The sequence below is a fragment of the Eutrigla gurnardus genome, assembly GCF_963514095.1.
Source record: "Eutrigla gurnardus genome assembly, chromosome: 5".
NCBI classification, from domain to species: domain Eukaryota; kingdom Metazoa; phylum Chordata; class Actinopteri; order Perciformes; family Triglidae; genus Eutrigla; species Eutrigla gurnardus.
The window spans coordinates 15,263,771-15,289,864 of NC_139919.1; the positions used below are offsets into that span (position 1 = coordinate 15,263,771).

General features: G+C 43.5%; 1 protein-coding gene across 1 annotated transcript in view; it reads right to left on the bottom strand.

The window, feature by feature from the left end:
* fgfrl1a (fibroblast growth factor receptor like 1a) overlaps positions 1–26,094 on the bottom strand; it is a 64,576-nt gene that overhangs the window by 11,269 nt on the left and 27,213 nt on the right. Inside the window, exon 4 of the mRNA XM_084009993.1 lies at positions 1,170–1,247. Coding sequence (XP_083866119.1) covers positions 1,170–1,247 — 78 coding nt within the window. The remainder of the gene's footprint in view (positions 1–1,169; positions 1,248–26,094) is intronic.

Consider the following 26,094-nt stretch of genomic DNA (forward strand, 5'->3'; position numbering starts at 1 on the left):
TGGAGGCTAGCAGCTTGACTAGCGAATCAGTGAAGCCCGGAAGTGACGATGGTAAACATACCAGATAAACAGTGGAATCGGGTTACATTTTACATTTTTCCGTTCAGAGAGTAATCACAACTACAGTCTACAACCTCACTCTGCTGACAACAGTGACTGGTGAGGACAGCGTGCTCTGTGTTATGGTCTAAAGAGGACCGGCTACTTCCGGTTTTCGTGTTTTTTTGGCCCACAATACAGATTAGCGCCGCCTGTTGTTTTGGAGACATTACATCTCGCGCAAGCGCGGAACGTATGGCATCGGCTGTAATTCCGTAGGTGTGAACCGCCCATGTCGTTGTTCGAGTCGGCCATATTAAGTAGCCCGACTTCATTTACCGACGCGAGTCGGGCAGTTCTTCCGGTGTGGACTCGCCTTTAAACACATCACTGAATGTGTTCATTTATTAAGGTCAGCAGAAAAACAGTGCTCATGTTATGTCATGTATTTGATTGGCCATGCAGCGCTTTGCCCGGCGACCCCACATCGCCGAAGAGGCCTCGATCAAACAAATATGGGAGCTGTTTTTTTTCCACATAGGGCTAAAGTGGGTTTGAACGTGGCTTTATCTAAAGCAGCGAGTGTCCACGTTGGTTGTGTGTGAGCAGAGGGAGGCAAATAAATAAAGAGAAAGAATGTGTGTGAGAAAACAAAGGGGGTAAATGTTTGTTGACACTGCATTGTGAGTGTGCATGGACGTTACGGCGGAGAGAGACAGAGATAGAGAGAGAGAAGGGGAAGGAGAGAGAGTTGGAAGCAAGGATAACAAAAAGCAAAGGAAGAGGGGTTCAGTTACATGGCAGGGTGACCGGGGAGACTTTGGAGAGGGGGTTAAGGAAGGAATGTGTCCCACCAAATCACACCTCACACAAATAGACTGCTCTCCACTCTGTCAGAGCCAATTATGTGAGCAAACAAACACCCCGATGTGTGGCTCTGTGGATCTGTGTGTGGGCCCCACCTTTCCCCCTCGGATGGTGTGCAAGGTGTTAATAGCACAATCTTCTACTGTACTTCTTAAAGTGTTACACACGCTCAGCTATCTACAGTGTCCCTTCTAAGCTCCCGTTTTATTTCCACATGTTTATACGCCTGTCGTGGCGGGATGAGAGAAGTTGTGAGCGGTTACCCAGTTTCCCCGCCAGCTCGGGGGCGTGTTCAGAGTCACCGTCAGCTGTCCCTGCACCACCTCTTGAACTGGAGTCATCTGGTGACGGAGAGAGAGAAAGACAGGAAGCATCGTTAGTGAATGGACCCGACGCGGTAACCTCCAACCAATCACACAAATAAATATGTGTATTTGCACTTCCGATTGTAGCGATGAAGTCGTGACTTCTACGCTTGTTTCCCCACTTTGAGCAAATAATGTGCACGACACTCAGCCGGGGTTATGCGCTGAAGTCTCACAAGTGTATGGGGGTCAGGATGGATTATTCAAGAGGAGGACTTTTTTTCCCCTGTTTTCTATCAGCATCTGACAGCTGCTTTACAAGATGCAGCTGTTTCGGCATGGGGTCACGATGTATGATGGCTTGTTCATACACACATGAATTCAACATATCAGCGATACATCGGTCTCCTCTCTCAGATTGGATGCAGATTGTTACAAGTTAGGGAGGTGGACTGCAGAAGCATCCCTGTTAATACTTTAACATTTGAAAATATTATGAATTCACAGGTTTCTCTTTTAGGTGTTACAACTCACAGGACAAAAGTGGCTTATGGCTTATTTCCATCCAGCAGCACTCCCCCCCTCAACGCCCCACCACGCATTTCAAATTGCTCAGCATTCACATTCACATTTCTTGTCAAACCAGAAAACCAAATGACAAATTACATGATATGTCTTTCCTCCAGTGTGACTGTGCCAAAGACTTGTTGCTCCCGCAAATCACTGGTGATGAAAGCTGTGAAATGAATGCTACAAGTTTCCCTACATGCCTCGACCCTGAACACTAAAATCACTCCAGTTACTGGAGACTCTTTTTGTGTTGTTATTATGTTTTTTATGTTATTCTATTAGTTGTTTGGAACATGTGATGCAAATCTTTACATTTGTGCCCTAAACTATAAAAATGGGGAACTACTTTTCAAGGATCTTAAGAGCAAATTCTTTGAATACCATCATACTGTATGTGGCAATATCATGCTCCACGGTATCATATTGCTTTTACTCTCACGTTGGCGTATCGGTTTCCTTCCCTCAGCATGTCTTCCCACATTGATTATCAGAAAGATACAAACATCTGTCAGAACCTTCACGCTACGAACAGCTTCAAGATGGAGCCAATGTATCCGAGGGGCCCTTTAACAGGGAGGTGGGGGCTGGTACGGTGCAATATAAGGTCTGTCAAAATCCGTGTGGAGGGAGGGGGGTGCGGTTAACTTGGCCTGAACCTGAAACGTGAACCAAAACCTGATGGTACTTTTTGGAAAGACAGACACCAAACAGCCTCAGACCACCTGCAGTCAATACGTGAGAGATGCATGTTGGTACATATACAGACCACCTGAAAGCACGGTGTTTAATTCACTGCCAAACGTCTTTAAAGCATCACTATTTGGATGATGGAGCGAAAGACGGATTTGAAATGCTAATACGAGGCATGACCTGCATCCTCGGGGCTGGTATTAATAGCGTACAGGCAGGCCGTGTGGTGAAGGCCCTTTGTGTGTGTGCGTGCGTGTGTGTGTGTGTGTACCTTTGAGTTTGCGAGATGAATTCCTGCATGGGTGTGTCAGTGCATGTGCGGGTGCGTGCGTTCTGGCGTTATTTAACTAAGTGGTAACTTGAGGTGCTGGTATTCCCGTTGCACCTCAGTCCCCCCCCCTTCCCTCTGACCCCCCCCTCCTGCCACATGCACGGCGTGTTCTGAGAAAAAGGGGCAGCGCGTTTGAAGCCTCGCGGCACAGGGGTTTGATCTGAATGGGGAACATGGTTTAGCACTCCTAACGCAGCGAGCGAACCCTCCCCCAGGCCCGGTGGAAGCCTGTAAACCTCGCCTGGCGGACCTCCTACAGGCCCGTTCACGGAGGGGTGCTGGACCACTTCCACGGTCCATACAGTGCAGCTGTACATCTAAAGTATCAAAGTCTTGCCGACATTCAAAACATATATACATAACAGCTGTATATATGCGATACTGGAGCCGAATCAGCAACCAACAACAGGCAAACCGAAAAACGACTCGCTTGTTTGACGTCGCTCAGACAACCAGCTGTCTGCTCCATTATCACTTCACACACGACGTGAAGAGGAAGCATTCATCCAAAGATGTTCAGAGAAAACACTGAATGTGTGTGGTCTCATTAACATCATCATCCGGTGTGTAAAACTGAGAATCTTTTAGTGAGAAACCCGCAAACCAGCATTTTAGACATCCAGGCTAACCGTTTCTGCCAGCAAGGTCAGTTTTACACCTTTCTTAAGCTCCGTTATACGAGTGCAAAGTTGGAGGGGTGGACCTAATGTTTCACTGTTCGGTTCACGGCGAACACACACAGAGTAGAAAACACACTCCCTCCCTGCTTCAGCTGCTTTCAATAAACAAAATGTTTTCTTCTGATCCCGTTCCACCTTCTAATGTTCGGCCAGATACTTTGGCTGGTGATTACAACGACTAATCCACGCACACATACATTACACGCACACTAACACGGCCACACGCACATGAGTTGTTTAAGTCGTTGTATGAGCACAAAGTATCACGACTGTTGGACGACAGCCGGAGCGTTTCTATAGTTTTCAGTCCAGAAGTGATACGTCTCTTCTGTAGCTGATCGCATTGCGTCGGTTTCAGGAGTCACTTTCTCCCACTTAATATCACATCGTTCATATCACAATAATTTAAGTTTGAGAAGCTCCAGTGTTTGGATCAAGTAGCTTGTAAACTTAATGTGTCAGTTGATGTAAGCTACAGCTGTTATTTCAAAGAGCCAGATACACATTTAACCATATCGATCAGGCCTCGGAATCAGCAACATCAGCCGAAGGCTCGGATTGAAATCAGGGACAAAAAAACTTTTGGACACCATGTTTCTGATGAATGTTCCTCTCGGCTTTGCTCTTGTCCTTTATGAAACACTTTACATCTCACAAGATGTGAAAAGATATCGACTGTATCTGTACAGTACATGACCATGCAAGCATTGACTGTCAATACAACAAACGTTCCTCCCAAAGTCCATATTTTTGGAGTTTTGGTAAATGTACTTATTATAAAGCATCTTTCTGGTCTTTCAACCACTTGGAGTGCTACACTACATGCCAACATTTACCCATTCACACACACTTTGTTAAATATAAAGTTGTATTTAAAACAATCTTAGGGTATAAAATATATCTGCCATACTTTTGTCATTTACAAGTTTTGTATTTTTTTTTATCATATTCCAACATTCACTCACTGTTCCTCATCAGACTCTTTTCTTGGTTGTTTGTGTTCATTCCTCTCTTTTCATCTACAGGGGGGATATGGCTCAACAGTGTGCTACATTTCACACATTTCACGGGCGGGGTACCCCTGTGTGAGTGTGTGTGTTTGTATAACCCCTTCTTGTATTTACATTTAGGTCTGCAGAGAAAAGACAGCAATTGCACATGAGCACGCTCAGAAATATGAGTCCCAACTGTGCAGTGTGTATATGTGTGTGTGTGTGTGTTTATATGCGTTGAGTGTGTCCAGGGGGCCAGTGTTTTCCTACAGGGTCGTGTCCTTCCAGGTTTTAATATAGAGACACTGGATATGTGGACAGAGCCGCTGTGTGTTCGTATGCTGAGGCTGGTTGTTGCAGCATCAGGGCCAAAACCAGCCTGATGGGGAGTTTTTGTATCTGACCAGCCCAGCAAACCACCGTGAGTCCTCTAAAACAGACCAGGGTCACAGGTTCAGGCCGAACACAGGCACAGACTGGAGGTTTCCTGTCATAATTCACACACAGGAGCGACCGCATGTGAACACGTTTCACATAACTGTGGAAGAAGAGGTTTAGTAAAACCTGGGTCCTCTGAGGATTTATTTTTTACTTCAGCAACAATAGCTTGCTTTAAATATTGAAGCAGATTGCAAAATGTTGACCAAAGTTGGAGTTTTGGACATTTCACATGGATGGCACTTTGGCTCCAAAGTTAACCTGATAAACTCCCTAAATGAGACGTCTTTTAAGGATGTTATTATAGGAAACGTCATTCTTTCACTGAGGTTCAAAGTTCCTCCTTGACCCTGGAACCAGCAGAAAACAATCTCACTGTGAGGTCCATTTTCAAGCTTTTGGTGATATTCCATCATCTTCATTGAGCAGAAAGGAGTCGCCTGTTCCTGAACACCGAAGATGTCTCATCTATCATCCTCCCACTTTTAAAGCAGGATTTTAAAGCTTGTATTCTTTCATTTATTTTAAATTCATTAATTTATTTAAATAAAAACTACCACCACGCTATACGGGTTTGTATGTAATAATATAATATACTGGTGAGAGTTGATTCATCAATGCATGTTTAAAAAGGGAATACCGTCTCTTTTTAATATAATCTTCACAAACAATTTTGTTGTATTTTTCACCTGTATGAGAAAGATTCAAAGATTCTTTCTTTACAACTAAAAACAAAAACATCATGAGCAGAAAATTCAAGACCAAGATGTCCGCGACATCGTAATCTGTTTAACAAGTGACCTCTGCTTGGAGACAGAGATTGTTGGATTATTATTTCAGAAGAGCCCGGGCAGCAGGATGGGATGATAGATAGATGTTGTATTTGGATTGCATTGTCAGACACATGAACTTTAGAACCACATTCTTCCCCCCCCCCTGTACTGTAGCAACCAGCAGAAAAAAACGCCATTCGTCCTTCAGCAGTTTGTTGACCTGCCAGTGCATTGACCCCCCACCAAAACACACACTGTCATTATAAGTCCATCAGTCCAATGATACTCTGGAAAACAATAAAACCACATGTATCTTATGTTATAAGCCCATTATTGCCTCTGCTGGAATAAGACAGGAGATTTAACATTTTGTTCACTTGAGGGATTTTGTTTGTGGGTGAAGAGCATGTCTGTCTCTCTGTCCGTCTGTCACGCACGCTGCATTTAGATCCCTCGCTCCAAACATGCTTTTTCTCTCAGCCCACATTTCAATTCAGTTGCCGCAAGTTGCAACATTACGCACAGCGCCATTATAATAAATGGTTAGATTTACATGCTGTGGCTCCGGATCCAGAATGTAAAACTTTAGATGTTCTGTGGAAACTTTCTGTCTGCAGTGCCGGTCGTGTTTCGTGTGTAATTAGCGGCTCATGTAATCCTCTGTGGACAGTACGTGTTTAATGTATTTAGGAACGAGCCAAACCACCAGACCATCCAGTGCTGGACATGAATTTAGATTTTTTTTTTCTAAATTCACAAAAAAGTCATTAATTAATAAAAGGTTTTGTTCATGATATTTCAGCAAATCAGCCAGAAGTTCCTGGTCACAATACATAGCATTTATTAACAATTATTATTAACAAGGACAATATTTTCACTCAACAAAACACATCGTATCTTATCAAACAATCTTCAATGGATGGAATTTGCTCTGTTATCATGGAGGGGGATCTGTTAAGGTGAAAAGTCCTTCATGTGCTGCACAGATTAAATCAAAACACTGCACTGACCTAAAACAGATCCATTTCCATGACAACTGTGCAAATTTCTCCCCATGAATACCCCTTCCATCTAAAGGACCATAATGGAAACAAGCCTTTGGGCTTTATTGTGGTTTTTTATCCTTTTGAACACTTCTTGTTATATGTTGTTCAATAAAGTTTTCAATCAATTAATATTGAGTGATAGAATTGGAACCTCAGGAACAAAAAATTGAGTGAACCTTGAGTTAAGATTGTTCTCTCCACCTTCTATTTCTATTGTGCTGAAGGATAATGCTCGTTAGATGATTAAACCAATAAGGTGAAGGACGCAATGAATCAGCAACAATTGTGATCACTTATCGAGCAAAAATGTCCAAAGTTCGCAGCTTCTCTCTGTTCTGTATCACTGTGGACTGAATATATTTGGGTTTTTGGACTGTCTGAACCAAACTAAATTGTTAACCAATCATTTAAAAAAAGATACACTAATTGATTCTACCATTTTTTTCCACAATATTTTTGGACTTCAGCATTAATTGAGAATGCAAGTCATCATTAGTTGAAACCTTAATATTACTAGATTTCTATTTGTGTTACTCTGATCAAATGACATTGACAATCCCTGTAAGGCCATGGGATTGTCCTCTTAAAAGCCATGTTACAAAATCAAGTTGCCAAAAAAACATATATCCAACTTACATCGTACATTGTTCTGACACAAGTCCAGAGGGATAAGTCACAGACTTTAAGCTTAAAGTTTCATAAAAGGGTGACTATTCTCTTCCTGGAGACATAACCATAACCATAACCATAACCATAACCCATAACCATAACCACTGCCAGCCTTATCCCAACCCTGACCCTAACCATAACCTAATCCTAAACTTACCAATTTGAAAACAAGTCTTCACCCGAAAATATAATTATTGACGTTATAGAGAAGTACAACTTGTCCCCAAAAGGAAGGCGAGTCCCCACAATGTGACTGTGTAATGTGTCCCCACAAGATGAGTAAAACATGCCTACACACACACACACACACACACGAAAAAGCGCACACACACGTCACTGTGATTTACACTCTTGCCTACATAGAGGCCGTGTAGCCTTATGGAAATCATTATAACTTGGGCTGCTACACAGTCCTCCATTAACAGCATGAGAGAGAGACACTGAAAGGGGCTGCGATGGAGAAAGAGAGGGAACGGGACGGGAACCAACTGACTTTTAGGAGGAGGTCAGGAGGCAGCAGGAGAGAGATGAAATGGCAAAGAGTCGGAGAGAAAAAGGCGACGGTGCAGGGAGAGATTTATGAAGTGTAACCGTGGAACAGACAGTCGTACACTATAGTTAACGGCTGCTCTCTATGAGCCACAACACCGGCCTACATGACAGATTAACAGCTAAGCCCGGGGTATTTAGTGGCCAGTCATCACAATGGTGACGTGTGTTTCAGGTGATGACATCTCCCAACGTTCATTAGATCTCACACACATGCAACCAGTTTTAGAAAATCCTCATAAGGTAAATATCTTTCACTCTGAAAGGTTTCTGGAGCGTTTGATCTCATCATCTTACACACACACACACACACACACACACACACACACACACAGACGAACACCTGACGGGTTTTATTCTGCTGCAAATATTCATCCTTCCTTCCCTCGGCCCCCTCGGACCGGGCCAAGACAACAACAGGTTTTACGAGTGTAACTTTACGATGCTATTCACAAATGCGATTACACGTCGTGCCATTCTGTGCTCAGGCTCTCTGAAATATGAGCAACACACGTCAACGGTTCGGCCAGGAATTGCTTCCAGCTTTCGGACCTGGTTGGTACGAACCTGTGTGTGTGTGAGCCAATCAGCAACGCACGCACGTGCAGGCGTACTGTCATAGAAGAAGAAACCATTTCATATCGTCATCTTATGGTATGTTTTTTTTGTTTCAAGAATACAGAACATTCAGGTTTTGTTACTTAAGAATGGATAATGTATAATAATAACTGATTACTTCTGAAGACAATGTGCCCTTTAACAGGTTTTTAAAGAGGGACCTTTAACTGTGGCTCACAGTCTTGATCAATAGTGCACTTGATGTGAAGTCTTGGAACTTGTGAATTGCCAGGTTCAGTTTTTCCAAAGTCACTGGATCCAAAGAGGCTTTCTTCATCGATCCATATCAGTCTTTTTTTTTAAATGGTGCAGAGTTTAAGTCACAATTAAAGCAAAAAATAGAAGAGAAAACAAGATTTGGATTTGTGACGACAGTGAATGAAAGTGCGTAAGTTCTTCCTCGACCCATTGACAAATACTCCATTGGCTGATCAACCAGACCTCATATCAATCAACACTAATAGGTCAAACATTTACTGCACATAATGAACTGCACAGAAATGTCTCTCTCCCAAGGATCTTTTAATGAAGGACGTCTACAACGAATTTAGAGAGGCAATGTTTCAACCATCAAGGTCTTCACTGGGTAAAAAATCTGACCAAGACCTTGATTGAACGTTGCCAAAGTAAACAATATTCACCATACGGACTACTTCTCTTTGGTCCATGCTTTTGTCTTTAAATACTTCCAGTCTTGACTGAAAATGTAACGCAGTGAAAAATGGCGGCACACAGAGAAACGTGCCTGGTCAACAATACTCAGAGCTGACTATCAGAGCTACGAGCTTTCCCTCCAGCAGCGGTATTACTGTTTTTATAGCCTTGTGGCCAGCTGCTCTGGCTGCAGAACTTCTGCCTATCGCTGCAGCAAAAACCAACTGTGTGTATTCTTAAGTCAGATTGGAGTTGTTGAACATTTTCAGACACATCTGACCCATAATCCCTTGCTCTCCACGTTCCCCGTCTGTGTTCTTCCGCTGCAGAAGTAAACACTGAGTGTTTAAGTTTCTACAGCAAAGTCAAACTCGGTCTCGGTTGCAGACTAAACAAAAACACTTTTAGGGGAAACCTTTTTGTAAGTCAGCATCACGGCAGAGGGAGAAGAAGGGAAATAAGGATTGAAGGTGCATGAATATGTAGCTATGTGCGAGTGTGTCGAACTCTGAGCAGAGCTCTGTATTTCCACAGTTTGATCTTGTGCCATGAATGGGCTCAACACACTAATTACAGCCACCTGTGTTTGTGTGTGTGTGTGTGTGTGTGTGTGTGTGTGTGTGTGAGGTATGAGTGGCTGCATGAGGGAGGAGGGTGACTGTATGGTCATGAAAAGAGCTGTTTCAACTCACACTACACACATTTAGAGGAAAAACGAATATAGCGTCATAGTTTGAGGAGGCAGAGGTGCTGTTTTCCGCTCTTGGGTTAACCTCCCGTGTGTGTGTGTGTGTGTGTGTGTGTTTGGTTTGTCAGGCCTGTTACCAACCAGGCAGCAGCATGTCTGAGTGTGTCTGTCCAGCTGTCAGTCACTCAGTAAAAACGTTTTGAGTCTAAGCATACCAGAAAACTTAAATATATTGGGCACAGCTCCTATTTAAAAGGCAGGGGGAAACAGAGAGTGAGACAGATTGGGCCAATTGCTTCACTGACCCATCAAACTGACCCGACACTGGGCTCACCACAAATTCTTCCCAGCTCTTGCGGCAGGCTTCCTTTGAAGCTACCTTTTCCATGTGTGCAATAAGAACTGATGACGCACATTTACACATTTCAAATCGCCTCATTCCAGAAAATAATATCAAATGGACAAAAATGATCTGCATGTCCCAGAATTATTCCATATCATAGCAATCAGATGCAACCAAAGCATCTCAGCTGAAGAAATGCTGCGCCTCCAATCACGGCCCCCCGAAGTCACCTGCCTCTGTGTTGTGTGGTTACCGTTTAGTGGAGCTGAAGATGAACAGCAGGTGATGACTCGTGTTCAACCAGGAAGCTACAAACCACATGCACACACTGTCCTTGTAGATGAAACAACCGGTTTTATGGCAAAAGTAGTAAATATTAACATGATCGCAGCTCGAAAAACATCTGGCGTTCTTGTGTTTCACTCCTCAACAATGTGACTGTTTAACTTTTTCTTTCCTGGAGAGTACAGTTGGCTTCAGATGAAGGTCAGGTAGTAGTCTAAGTGAGAACAGCAATGCCCCCCCCAAGTCCCCAGTTCCTCTTGACAGACTCCTCAATAAGCTAATGCTTCCAGGTAACTCATTTAAGCCAGGGAGCTGAGTTTTGGCTAAAACGGCTAGTAATAAAAATCTGTTCCAGGAAGTAAAAAGTACATCCCCTACAGGCTGGAAACAGTTCCAGGCAAACTTTTATGGATCCACTGTACAGCTGTATTATACTCTGCCGTTTTTTTCACTTCTCCCTTTTCCTGACAATTAAAACTTTATTTTTGCAGCACATAATTAGCGCTGTTGTCCAAAATAAATTGACACTTTCTCGATTTCCAGGAGAAGTGAAGTGAAAGTCAGCCATTAATCGAGAAAGAAAATTGTGCGACAAAAACGTCTGCCCCTGCCCCTCTCAGCCACACAAATGTGGGGCAAACATGAATAGCGCTTAAGAGGACAATGCCCGGTGAGGTTCCCATCCCCAGTGGAAAGTACACCCTTGCACTAAATATACTTCCTTAGCATGAAGGACAATGCTGCTACGTTGACAGTCTATAATTAGTAAGTCTATACTTCTGTGAGTCCAGTTTTCCTGTTACTGTACTAATGAAATCATGCAAAACATTTGGTTTAGTAATAAAACTCCACTTCAGCAGCTGATCACACGTCTACATTTTAGCACCCTCGAACAAAATGCATGTACTGAACATTACCAACAGCGTTTTTCTGTAAAAAGTGGTCCATCTTCCTTCAGTTATCTTTGAGTAAGAAACTAAACCCCCATGCTTTCCTACTGCTGACCGTGGCTCCCTCACCGTTCTGCGAGGAGGCAAAAGAACAGAAATGTTTCCACCAGGGATCAATAAAGTATCGCAGTCTACCGATTTATTTCAGTGAATCTTTTTCCCGCAACCGCTGCCTCGCTGTAGCAGCGAGGGGATGGAAGGGAGTTCAACTATGTCGCTTCCAGCTGACGAAGCACAAATCCTGCCCCATTCAATCTCCATCCGATATTATCCAAATACACAATATGTGATTAACATGCCACGTTTTTATGGGGCATTAATAAGTCCAGATCAATTTTCCATCAGTTACTCCTCGATCCATCTTTAGTATATTTTCAGATGCCGTGGCCAGGCACGGGCCATTTACCCTTGGCGGTCAGGTTTAGGTTAACAACAAGGCCTGGGTTTGGTTATGACATGAACAATGTTGAGAAAACCAACAGTGAGAAAACACACGAAGCACCAGTGCCTCCTCCGACGGTGAACATGGACTGTGTCAGAGCGTAAAATATCAACAGAGCGATGAAATAACATACAGGCACGAGGCACAAGTGGTTCCACACACTCGCTCATAAACGTCACACGGTGATGGGGTTTATGAGTTCTGAAAACATACAGTTAGGGATCAAGTTTTCTGTGTGTGTGTGTGTTAACATAACGTGTGTGTGCATGTACAACAAAAGCATCTGGGTAATTTAATTTAGTTTTTCTAAGCCACAGAATAAAATTAGATTGCTTGTTTTATTCCTCTTTTTTTCAATTTTTGTTTCACTTTTCTTCTTCTCTTTCCATATCCATGTGTGTGTGTGTGTGTGTGTGTGTGTGTGTGTGTGTGTGTGTGTGTGTGTGTGTGTGTGAGTGTGCTTATTCACATAGCTGCTTTACATCACTGTTCACACTTCATTGATGGAGCCGCAGGGTCAAGTGTGGAACACAGATTGAGATTTGCCTTTAATGGAGATGATTTGGATGAATGACCCTCCACCCCAGCAGGTTAACATGACGGAGGAAAGCCAGTCAAGGGCAGGAATGATTCAGTGGAATTACTGGATTACTTCATGTCCGGTGCTCACGGGGGGCTCCGAGATCACAGAAGTGGAAACAGTGTGTGTGTGTGTGTGTGATAATATCCAGTGTACATAGGTTACACAGACTGCATAGAAAGTCACAGACTCACATTAAATGAGACAAGCAAGGACCCGAGAACCGTATAACCACCGTCTTCAGGAACTCTCCAGATTGAAATTAAAACATATGGACTCATTTATCCCAGAAAAAAAGAAAATAAATCACTACTTATGGCAGGTCATGATAGCATTTGAAAAAACCCAGAATCCATGCTCCAGGTCTCCGGTTTTTAAAGGGTATCTGGGAAACGTAGGAAAATTTGAAGTAGTGATTGTATATTTGAGGGTTGAGACGGCAAGATGACAAAAAGGACATGAATTGATAGAAAAATATAGTGTTTTTGTCACAAAGAACTATTCTTATTTTCTCATCTTTGATTTTTCCCTTCAAAATAATGATAGTTTTACTTTTTAAGGCCTCTACATTTAATTGCAGACACATGCAACCTGTTACAAAGGGTCACATGTACTCCTTTGTTTTGTTGTAAAGGAACTACAAGCCAAAAACAGTTCAACCACCAGTGTTGGTTAGGTCAACACTCTGCAGAGGCACCAGGTCAGATATATTTAGCAATTTGCTCCAACCTCAAACCATCCCGGCTTATAAAATATACTGTCATATCCCAAAAATAGATAACGTCCCCATCAGCAAAGTGTAGCCTCCCCCTGGCAGGAACGGTAGTTCCAGTAAGGTGATGGACGCTGACACAATTTGGGCTGGAGGTCCATGTATATGTGTTTAACTTCCCTTAAAAATGCACCTTTCTTCCTGAATTTACTTGTGCATAAAGAATGTGTACATGTACAGCATGTACGTGGGTTTATATTTACCTTTATACTTGATGTACTATTGCATGTATCTTTGTTGGTTTCTATGTTATTGAAAGTTTGTGTGCCATTAAAATGAAAATCATTTTATATGGATGTCAAATCAGTGTTGATGGCAAACGTAGTCATTGAAGCAATAAGTTCCTAAATGCACGGTATTTTGACTGAGAAATCTGAGCTCTCCTGCGCCATGCTGGCAGTACCAAAGTACCAGAATGCATTGCATGGCTATCCTCTTGCACGACTAATGCAGTCACAGTCTCGGCCTCTCTCCGCTGCATTTCTGGTGCGGGAATTTATTGCTTCGACTGACTATATTTATCATAATTTATCAATTCTGAACGCACATCCATATAAAAGTTTAAGAATGTTCCCTTTAAATGTGAGTATGTGAATGAGCACGCGTGCATGTGAACATGTGTATGCAATGTGTATTTATTACCGAGTGCTTAAGTGTGCATTCGTGCATCTGCCTGAAAAGTGATGAATCTTTTGCGTCCATGTGTGTACTGTCATGGTTGCCGTGCGTGTCTGCATGTATGCATGTATACGTGAGTGCCCGTGCTCGTCCAGCTGCTGCCTGTGTAACTCTAGTAAACATCAAGGCAGCACTTCACTTTGCTGAATTAAACGAATCTCTCACATCCATCGCCACGCGCCGCCTTTGAAACGCACACCGCCCGGCCTCGGCTCAGGACTTTGAACTCTCAATCATCCTCTCCCTCGCCCACCCTGCTCTTCCCTGTATCAAATTATACTCCAGTTAAATATCCACTCATTAGTACTTTTCTCCCCATTTGACCTTTTTCTCATCTTACATCCCCGAATTCATTTTCACAGCTCGGTCTGGAGGTGCGATCACAGCAGCTGTGGGCCAACGAGAGCTGGACAAGGCTGAAAGAACAAACATTTCTGCTTCTGGTTTCCTACAAACTTCACAAGCTCTCCCTCTGACATCTCACCAACTTTACTACTCCCATAAGACTAATCCACTCTGTTTCACTGACTGTTCATCCATGATTCTGGATCGGCCTTTCATTTAGTGGCTCCGGCAGCCAGATTCCTTTCTTATCGGATGAGTCATCTATTAAACCGAGATTATTTATTAACTTTAAAACAACAAATACTCGATAGAGAGCATTTGACAGGTAAAATATTCCACTATAAGTTCTGTAGAGCACATAAATGACTGTACAAGCAGACAAATCCAATATTAGGAGGTAATGTTTGCAGTTGTAAAGTCAATAAAAATCAAAAACACAAGCAAATATAATTGTTTGCATTACTTTTGGCTCTTTAAAAACAAAACTTCCCTTGAAGGACCTTGCCGCTGTTAACAGTATGTTAATAATAATAATCTACACATTCTAGATCATTAGTGGCTTCTATGTGACCCGTGCCTGCCTACCGCTGCTTTAAACTGTGATCCCTGCAGGAATGTTGGAGAGGCCTTAAAACAAGTCACACTTCAAAGCGACTACTGGACCTCTCAAGTGTGGATGTGTCACACGCACGAGTGTGTGCGTGGGCCTGCTTCCTCGGCGCATAACGGCATCGTGCGTAGATCCGCGTGTGTGCTCACGAATGTGGCCGCGAGTGTTTACGTGTCCTTGTGTACGTGTTGAGCATCGGCGGTTGTCTTGTTTCACTTCAAAGACACTGGCACGCTCTCCTATGCGAGGCTGCATGCTGACAGGCCGTCTTTGATGAACAACTATTTACAACGATGTAAAACTAACCCGCTCATCATGATGCGCCGCCGGGCGATGTTTCGTCATGACTCACCCCGATGCCTGCTTTGTTCGTCTCTCATTTGTGATCCTGAGAGCTGTTTGTGGATTAATGATGATGCAGCTTTCCATCTGCACCCAGTGGGAGGCTCTCGTGCTACTTCTTTACCTCGGAGAGTCGGCGTTCTTCTCCAGAGCGCGTCGGCGGGGCAGATGCTTGCATCGTCTTGTTGTGTACGCGTACATGCCTGCTTCCAGTTAAGACTCTGAAACTGGGTAAAACTAACACAGTGCAGCAGTTGTCAGATGTCTTCACCCCGAGGTCATCTACAGGTCAAGGGAATTTCACGCCTTGTAAGCTTCCTTCCAAATCCACGTTGCACACAATGAGAAACACGCTTTTTGCACTAAAAACCTACTTATTTTGTGGTATTTAAGATAGCACATGCACAGAGATGGATAGATGCAGAAAACCAGTGGCAGTAAAGTAGAAGCTGGGTTGTCTGCGAGGCCAGATAGCAGCTTAACTCTGCGGCTTGTTCTCCTCGTTTAACGACATGTCTGACAGCGTCGACACATCCTCTCTCCTCTCTCCCTTCCTTTCGTCTTACTTATGTTTCCACTTGTTGTGAGAGCTTTGGTCTTCGGGCCAAGCGGAGTTACAGCCGAGAACCCGAGAAGGACACCCTCGGCTCGTCACGTTACATCCAACCAACGTTGGCAGGACGTGCCTCCAACGCCCATCAATACTATGCTCGCATACGGAGCAATTCTCAAATGATGTCGTCCTTGAATGGAAAGCGTGGATGATGACAACGTGTGGACAAAGTTGAGGGTGATGGATACAGAATGAGTCACGAAGGGATGTGCACACAGAGAAGTCAATCTTTGCAAACATCTAAAAATGTTTTATACGTCTATACACGAAAACGCAAAGTAGACGAGGAACGTAGAGAAGAGATTCTGGTCCTGGCCACAGAGAGAGAGAGAGAGAGAGAGAGAGAGAGAGAGAGAGAGAGAGAGAGAGAGAGAGTGTATCAGTTTTCAGCATGCTGTCACACTGATCAAACTCCAGGCTGATAGCAGAGGCGCCGCAAAACCATTGCTGTGTTTGCCTAAGAACCATGGGGGGAAACTGCACACACACACACACACACACACACACACACACACACACACACACACACACACACACACACACACACCTTGTCCAGAGAACACAGCCAGATCGCATTGTGAATGCTTTTATGTGAAATATAATGCAGTGGAATGCAGCGACAATATACAAGTAAGCACATGCAGACACGCACACCTAAAGGCTCCGAACAAAACCAGTCTGTTGGAGCTCATTTCTTACAGCGACATTGTCTGTTTCGAATTACATATAATTTCATTTGATATGTCCGCAGTCATTTGCTGTAATCAGTATCTTTGTCTGCCTTTTTTCGAACCTCAGCTATGTTAAATGTTTAGAAATACAACTGATAAACGTGTTTTTATCAAACTTCCTGGAGTGGAGATATGGTGGCAGCTCTAAAAAAAACCCATACACAACAGTTTAGTCTACCCGCCTTTTACGACCACATGACAAGAAAACTTCCCTGAATCCAGATAAAACTCTGGCTTCGGGATACAAAGCTGAAACTGTGATAAACCTTTTGATAAGTGGAACAAGTTTTTCCATGCCTGCTGCTTTTTCTTTTCGTCGCTCTGAATGCGAGGGTGTTTTTTTTGTCTGCGTTGCATCCCGCCTGCTCGTTGTCAGTGAGGTGAGTTTGGAAAAGCCAGATGTGACTGCTGGAATCTGAAGAGCGACAAAGGGAGAGTGAAGGTGGGGGGGGGGGGGGGGTCTCTGAGCATGATTCGCTCTTCACGTCGTCATTAAGACATCAAAGCGGCTGCAGAAGATACAGGGCTTTTCAGCGCTGGCACAAATGAATTCTCGGGGAGAAGAGTAACGAATGAGAGCGAAGAACGGGAGAGAAAAGAAAGGCAAGAGAGGGAAGAGGAGGAGGGGTATTGCGTGTTGAAGAACCAGTCTTTGGCTTTGATGACGGCACAACGGCGAAGCAGCAAAAAGCAGACAAAAGTTTCTAAAACTTCAAAAGAAGCCTTTTTGTAGCGCAGGTCCGCTCTCTTTCTCCTTGATTCTTGCATTCTTTCCTCTCCCCTCCTCTCTTCAAACATGTCTTTGCTAATTGCCAGACCCTGTCCGGCCCTTCGCAGGCTCTCCACTCCTCTCAGGTCTATTCAGCAGGGGGGGTTGTTACAGCGGGAAGGCCTAATAACCCGCTCTGCAGTGGGACAATGGAGCCTGCAGGGCCAGCGACAAAATCCCAGCCCTAATGAGAAAAGACTCCTTCAGTGAACAAGCAGGTCTGTCAATAGAGCGGCCTATTATTGAGTAGGGGGGGGTCTGCATTTAAAGAAGAGACATACAACTATAACATAAAAATAGAGTATGGAATGAATGTTTAGGTGCATCTGTGCATTAGTGTGTGAGTGTAATCGTGTGTGTGTGTGTGTGTGTGTGTGTGTGTGTGTGTGTGTGTGTGTGTGTGTGTGTGCTAATACCTCCTGAGGGTAACAATAGTGAACAGGACAAATTCTCCAGACCGCATAATGGCCACTAAGCTGTCTATTCAGGAGTACACAGCTCCCCTGCTAACTGCTCTGATCAGACATGAATAGTGACACTCACCTATTCACACTGCTCTCCCTCCTTCTTGATGGCAGACATGTCCGCACATCAGGACACTGCAGTATTTTGCAACAGTAAAATGATCAAAAGAAGACACTTTCTCTACAGTAATATCCTCATTTAAGGGGTCTTCATTATTATGATTGTTCATATATGTTAACAAAATCTATTAAACAATCAAAACATGGTATGTCATGACATTGATTTGTCTTTCAAATGTTGATCTTGGCCCAGAAGTCTTGATGTATCGGTTTATCTGTTTCTTTCAGCGATCGGGTATTTGATGTGTTCCTCCATCTGTCGTACACGCTGCCCCTCTGTCCCCTCTTTCTTAATCCCTCTTCCCCTCTCTTCTTTCCTCCCCTCTCCACCTCTTCCTCCTCCCGGTCATTGTGTGTGTGTGTGTGGGGTTTTTGGAGAGGTTAACCCCTCTGTCGTGAGAATGCAGACTCGTTGTTATTGCGTGAGACGGACTGGGAGTTATGCAGCGAAGGATGCGAAGGATTCCTTTCAGTTGTAGGTGAGGTGAGGTTCTGGGCTGCTGGTGGGTGGTGGTGAAATGAGGAGGACACTACATCTCCCATAAGCACCACTCTGAGAGCAGCGAGGGTCTCCTTGAGAGGATTTGTTGATGCCCTTCACATGTTACTTCATAGCTCAAATGTATTAGTTGTTTGATAAACATATCAGAATTAAATGTAAGAATCAGACTTTCTGTACTTGATTAACAGTTTATCATGAATATATCTTTAAATAATTCAAATATGCTAATCAATGGTTGCAATACTTTTCATCACTTCTCCACTCTTGCCTGCACATATATTCCCTCATTATAATCAATATTTCCCTCGTCTGCTCTCCCCCTCTCTGCCTCACCCGTTCTCCCATCCTGTGATACTGTTGGAGGAGTTTGGTCTTAATCACATTAAACAAACTGAGGAATGGAGATACTTAAAAGCAGCCCACATCCTTAAATCCTCACATAGTTTAACTGGTAATTTTCGGGACAGAGTGTACTTTATGATATGAGTAATAGTGGATGAAATCGCCCATATTACATTCCGCAGCATTTGTTACTAATTATACTTATATTTTGTACTAAGAGGATGCCCGCTATGCCAAAACACACACAGGGAAGTAAAGTTACACCTCATATTAGCTATGGGAGAGTTACTGTGGAAACCCCGAGTGAAAACACGTTTTCTTTCGACTGGCAGGCAGCAGATGAAGTTAAAGGCTAATTCCACCCTAAAACAGAATTCACAAAGGAGAGATGGAGTGAGGGGCATTCAGCAGACAAATGGGAGAGACGATAGCATTTAAACTCTCCAAAATCATAGAAAACGTGTGCACTGCTTCTTGTTTTAGGGTGGATTTCTCCTTCAGAGTGACTCACTGCTTTGGTCCGCAAGAAAAAGGCCCGCTGACTGACAGATGGCATCTCGTACAGAGAATTGAAGTTAAAGCGAGCAGAGGGTATTTAGGAGCCATTAGGGGTCTATGGGAGCTTGACTTGGCATACAATCAGTAGATGCAAGCCTTACTCACTCACTCACACTCACACACACATAAATGCACATAGAGAAATGTAAATGGAGCATGAAGGCAAACAGAGAGGCGAAGAATGAGGAGCTGAAAAACGCTCGAGAGAAAAAGACATCTTCTCCCGGCTGGTGGATTGGGAGGAATAAGGCCGCTGGGGGGTTGAGAGAGAGAGTGGAAGTAGCTCTGAGGGAGAACAAAGAGGGACAAATCTGAGACGGAAGGTGACAAATGGTGAGAAATTAAATGACGTGTTGGCGAGGAGGTAATGGGCAAGTCCCCAAGAAGAGCGTCAGCGTGGCAAAACCGTGGAATTCCAACTTCAGGGTTCTTCACATGATGCCATTGGGCCCAAAGAAACGTTTTGCCATAGGCTTACATTGCAGCATTTATTTGTTTTTTGTTATTAACTAATTTAAGTCAATAGGTCATAAAAGTGGTAAAATGCACTGTAAAATAGCCAAATCCTGAGTCATTTTCCTTCCTCCGTTCATGTGTATGAGTCCAAAAAAGGGTTGCGCTTGCTGCCTGGACCCATAGATGAAGAAGATGTCTGGAAGATCCAGTTCATTTTATACTCGCAAGACTTGTGGAGTGCCACCTCCAGCGCTGTACCCAGGTGTATATAAATGATATAACCATGGCAACAGAAGGCAGTGAAATGTAAAAGATGTTTTCATTGATGTCCATGGTATTTTGTCATGTGTAATGGTGACGCTATCAATCATGCAGTGTGGAGATAGTGTTTCCTTTCTGTTTCCTCATTATGACGTTTCTATAGATACAGTAGATACACCTCTCTTGATCCCTCCAGTGTTTGGGATTATAGCATGACATCTCAACCTGTTAGGACATGGCATTTCCAAAACTCCCAGCCGTTATTCTTTTTTGTTCTCCAGCACCGTTGACGTCTTCAGATTGAAGCCAGGAAAAAAAAGAAAAGAGGAGCTTTATTCTTTTCTTTCGCCGTGTCTCCGTCCTGTCCATCGTCTTTCCGTCTCTTTTGCTGGAAGTGAAACGGGGCAGAACGAGAGGATGTGGGACAGACAGCCATGAAATGGAGGCCGGGGCCTCCGAGGAGTGTGTGATTTTGTTCACATCTGTCTGAGATGTGTGTGAGTGAGTGAGTGCATGGAAAAATGACCAAATGTTTTCCTGTCACGGCTTGTTGATATGTGCGGAAAGATACAGGACATATATATCTTTGTGCATCTGAGCGTGTTTGTCTCAACAACAAGGCGGCAAACAGCTTTTGAAACTTGACTCCATTCTGTCTCCCCTGTCTGTAACTACACGATCTCTGCACACACACACACACACACACACACACACACACAAACACACACACACACACACACACACACACACACACACACACACACACACACACACACACACACACACACACACACACACACCTTCCCAGTACCACCCTGATTTCCGGAGAAGCAGCAACATGGATGTAATGTTGTTACAACAGGACGACCAATATAAACTAAACAGATCTGATGCAGAGCAGCATGAAGTGACAATCAGTGTGTGCGTGGCACAGCTGTTAAAAGTGATATTTTTGAGGCATATCAGGTAATTTCCTTGGCCTAACTTAGCTGGAGACCTTCATCCCAATCCCCCTTATGTCTCCCCATATTTATATACATCCCCAGAGCAAGAAAAACAAACACGTAACTACATTTTTAAGCATATCAAAACAAAAGAAATAAGCGATAAACTGTATCGCTGTATACTAAATTGTATTATAAAATCCACAGCAGTTGAAAGAAATGTATTTTATGCAGGCAGCAGAAGAAAGTAAAAGGAGAAACGCTTCTACTTAGGATTCAAGGCCAGTAAAGGCAACGATATAGTTCAAGAAGAGGGGGGGGCTCAAGCACCCGGTGATTTCTTTTTCATGTTCTGTGAATCATAGTGGAGACCCCCCAAAAACAGAGGCCTCAAACCCTCAAATGAACACCAACTGAGCTGTTCCTGCAAACCAGCGAGCTCCAGGTTGCTCCATGCATTTTTCTGCTATTAGTGAGAATGTGCTGTGTGTGTAACCTGAGCAGAAGAATCTGGCAGTAAAAACACTAAATCCACAACACACACACACACACACACACACACACACACACACACACACACACACACACACACACACACACACACACATTCAGAAAAAATACAGCAAAACAGGCACAGCTGCCCTGGTGTGCTTGTAGGTGGGTGTGTGTATGTGTGTGTGTGTGAGAGAGAGAGAGAGGGAAAGAGAGAGAAATTGGGTTATTTGATAGTTTTTAGGCACTGTGCAATTACACACACATACATTTATCTGTGTGTGTGTGTGTGTGTGTGCGTGCGTGTGCATGACTCATACCAATTAGGCCGCAAACCTTGGCCACCTCTACATCCTCTGCAGACGAGGCACCAGATATCTAAATTAAAAACTACGTAATGCGAGAACACGAAAACAAAGGAGGTATCAAGATGGAGGAACTGGGGGATGGAGAGACGACGTTGGTCTGCAACCTGATCCGATGCGTTCGCTTTTGGCCAGAAGACAGCTGCAAGTCTCACGCGTGCAACGCGGTTTACACGGAGAGGGGAACGCATGTGAATGAAGGAGCGTGATTCGCTGCCGGAGCTGGATGTACAGGCGGAGCGGAGCAACGATTGCAAATCGTTTCGTTTGCATGCAACATCACAGTGAATTGTCAGGACGTGCAGGACTGAGCCGCGTGACGTCAGGATGTCAGACTTTATCAAGTGATAATTGATTTTAGTTGGGTTCAACAGTGTTCGTGTACAAATGCTGGCATGAAGCTGCAGAGCTTAATTTGAGAAAATGTATAACAGAAGCATTCGTCGAAAAAAACAATCCTCCTCCAAGTCCTGTTTTCTGTATATTTTCCATTTGTCATGTTTCATCTCGCGCTTTCATTTTTCTCGTTTCAACGTTCATTACGCGCCGGCCGCTTGACGAACATAAATCATGCACAATCTCATTTCTTCAAACATGCAGTTCGTCCACGTTAGATATCTTTCTCTACTTCTCCTTTACCTCTTTCTTCTCCAATTGTGACCAGATGTCAGCTGCTATGGCTGAGCTCTTAAATCACCACAAATCATCACGCCAGTCACTTACGTATGGACCTGCTTCAAACACACACGCTCCCAGACGAAAGTGTGTTGATGAGCGTTTTTCATCAAAACGCAACACTGCATTTTTGCATGCACTAAAGACACACACACACACACACACACACACACACACGCGAAACGGCTTCCTTCCTTCTTACGCACGGCTTCCTAACTCCCCTCCAGACACGCTCCCATTGTCATCACATCTGGCTCGGACTATAAATTTTCGATCATTCACTCTTATGGGAGGATGGAAACAGTTTCAGAATTTCATACAACGACTACGAAAGACAGACAGCAGAGACAAACAAAACAAAAGAAAGAGATCAACATCAAGAGAAAGAGTGGGAGGAAGAAACGAGAGATCTCTTGTAGTTCAGATTTTTTTGAAGGACACTGAGGTTTGTTGAGCGGAAGAAAAGAAAAGCTTTTCCAGTTTCACTTTACTGGTGGTCCCATAAATCTGTGTACACCCAACGCATACAGCACATAACCCTCAGATAAACAAGCACACACACACACACACACACACACATGCATAGAGCATTTACTCACGCAAACATTTGCCAACCTACATATAATAAAAGGGCAAACACTTCAGGAAAACTTCTAATCTCCTCCGCCAACAACAGTCCGCCTGCACTAAAACGTCCCTCCATCAGCAGCACAGTGGGTGCGTTACGGCAATCAAATGCTCTTAGTCCGGGAAAAAAATGGGAAACTGGGAAAATATTGATACAAATTAAAGCGTGGTTGGAGAAAAATGAGCCGGCTGACCGAGGAAGGAGGAATGAGGGTCTGAGATTGAGTGTTAATAGGAAAAAGGTGTTAAAGATACGTTGGGTTAGAAATTGAGAGTGAAAGACAATAAGACGCAGGTGTGGCCTCATTACTGTGAAGCGGAGCGGCTATGGAATAATTACCGCTGGACCACACGGGAGAGGAGAGGAGATGAAAGCAGGGAGGAGGAGGAAGAGGAGGAGGCGAAGCAGAGGAACACTGAACAGAGCAGCAGAAAACAAAATGAGCTGACGAGCAACGCAGGCCGTTCTCAGACAGACACAACTGCATCCATGTATTCCACCACGCTCTCACCATCATTGGCTATGCAGATTGTTCCAGCTATGAAAACACCACGGTCCACGCTAACTGCCTCTCTAAGGAGATGCCGTGGCATGATTCCTGGCTTGAATTACAGGGACGGGTCATCTTTGAAGGTTAACCTGGTGGAGCACAAAGCATCTCTGGGGACAATTTGTGTAATCTGCTGTGATGTCGCCTCTCATTCCTGTCATGTGAGGTGGTTTGGTGGAGATAGGACTCTGTGATATGCAGACAGGGGAACTCAAGAAATGTTCTACAGCACTTTGATCATAGCACTGTTGTACTTTAAGGTGTGTTTGCTGAACAGCTACTAGTTTACTCAGACGAGGACCTAACACTTGTTTCTATTTTTTAGCTCTTACTTTATCGCTGATATGTTGTGGTTTCTTTCTTTCGATAAATTAACTTATTGTGAGTTGCTAAATGCCCTAATGTTGTCAATCTGTGCCAAAATTAAAGCTTGAGACTTGATAACAATTTTAAGTAAAAGATAAATATAAATACTTTTAAGGTCTTTATCAAAAATGTCTCCCTAAGTATTCTTTATTTAAAACCTCATTCTTGTTCTTGAAACAGCAGTCGCATTAGCATCTATTTAGTAGCTGTTACAGTCCACGTTGGTGATTGTATTGCTGAGCACATAAAGTTTGCCCAGTTGTCATGGAACTGTAGACGTCAAAGTAGCAATCCTTAACATTGCATTCATGGTTGTTCAGGTGACAGCCTATCAGTAAAGGTAGTTTAATACTACAGGACCCAGAATACTGGGGGTAACAAATCAGGCAATTGCCGTTTTAATAAAGAAGTCAAACAATAATTGAACTTTTCCCATCATTCTGTGATCTGATTCTGTGAACAGTGATACTGAAAGTCGTTGGTTACCTTCAGAGAAGTGTGAGGTGTGCAGCCTGCTTATTTCCTGCAATATTTCAAACTGAAAGTGCCAAAAATGGCCACTGTCCTGTTCTGCATCTTTGATGAAACGCCAGTTACTTGCATTAATGTGAAGCTGCTGCAGTAGCAAATGTTTGGTTTGCTTAGCAGTAACTTAATAGAGCATCTAGAGGAGTCAACTCTGTTAGTAAATTAGAAATAATGCAAGAAATAATGTCTATGTTTATAGACCGTTTGATGTGTCATCCTGCAATAGATCTCAGCAAAACTTGAATAAAGGATGAAAACTCCTAGAAGGTCTCAAAAAAGGTTACTTTAAACATTTGACACTACACTACAAACTGGAAGATTGTGTGATTTAAATTAAATTTTTTTTTTTTTTATGAAGCTTATGTGTGCAGACACCGATGAAAGTGAATGAACGGTGAATGAGTGTGAGCGAATGAGGGAGGGAGAGAGAGGGAGGCAGCAGCTGTCTGCTGGGATGACCTCAGCGGCAGCTGCTAAACCCCGACCCCCCTACACCCCCCCCACATACACACACATACACACACATACACACACACACACACCCCTCCCACCCCCCGCTGCCCTCTGTATGCCAGCTCTCCTTTGAAGTCCAGCTCAAGACCGATACAGCTTTGGATCAAATACCGATAATGATTACTGGAAAATAAAAGAGCATTTTTTACTGCCAGTATGCCAATTTATTGACGAGTTAGGATAAAAAAATATATATTTGTACGTCTGCAAATGGATTGCACACGGTAGTTTGAGCGACAATTATATCTATATTGTAGATATTATGAGAAGAACTCAAACATAGACTGTCTTTTGTATGTTTGTTAATTGCTCATCAAGCATCCAACTGTTTTATTAATAAAGAGTGCAAGGAAATGCACAACTTTATTGGTAATCTCTAACATCATTCTGTTTTCAGCCACCGCTAATTATTTTAAGAGTCCCACTTTGGTCGAAAAATGTTGTTCATAATCATTTAAATACTCGGTTGGTAGTATCTGTATCGGAGCATTTTACTCAAGGCCGTCTCTGAAGTGCCGACGGTGGGCAGAGAGAGATGCTTTAGTTGGACTCTCTGGAACGCTGGAAGCTTACACACACACACACACACACACTGTCTGTCTCCAGGTATTTTGTTTACATGAATAGGAGTTGAGGGAAGCAGCTATGAGTCCCCGTATAGACAGAAAAACCCTGTATTTAAGGAGTCCACAGGGTCACAGACTAGAGCCACCAACACAAACCAGAGTCACACATGAAGATACAGAGCGCTGCAGGGTGACGTGTTTTTGGAGGCCAACCCCATAAGTCAGCATTGCACACATTGCAAAAAGCCAATGGGATTTTTCCAGTGGATTATTGCAGGAAATAAACTCTGTGGCAAACACAAGTTTATGACATTTACCGTATAATGTTCACAAATGAACACCACTTTTCTGAATTTGTATGATTATTGAAGCGTGAACGAAATCGGCAGAAGTAC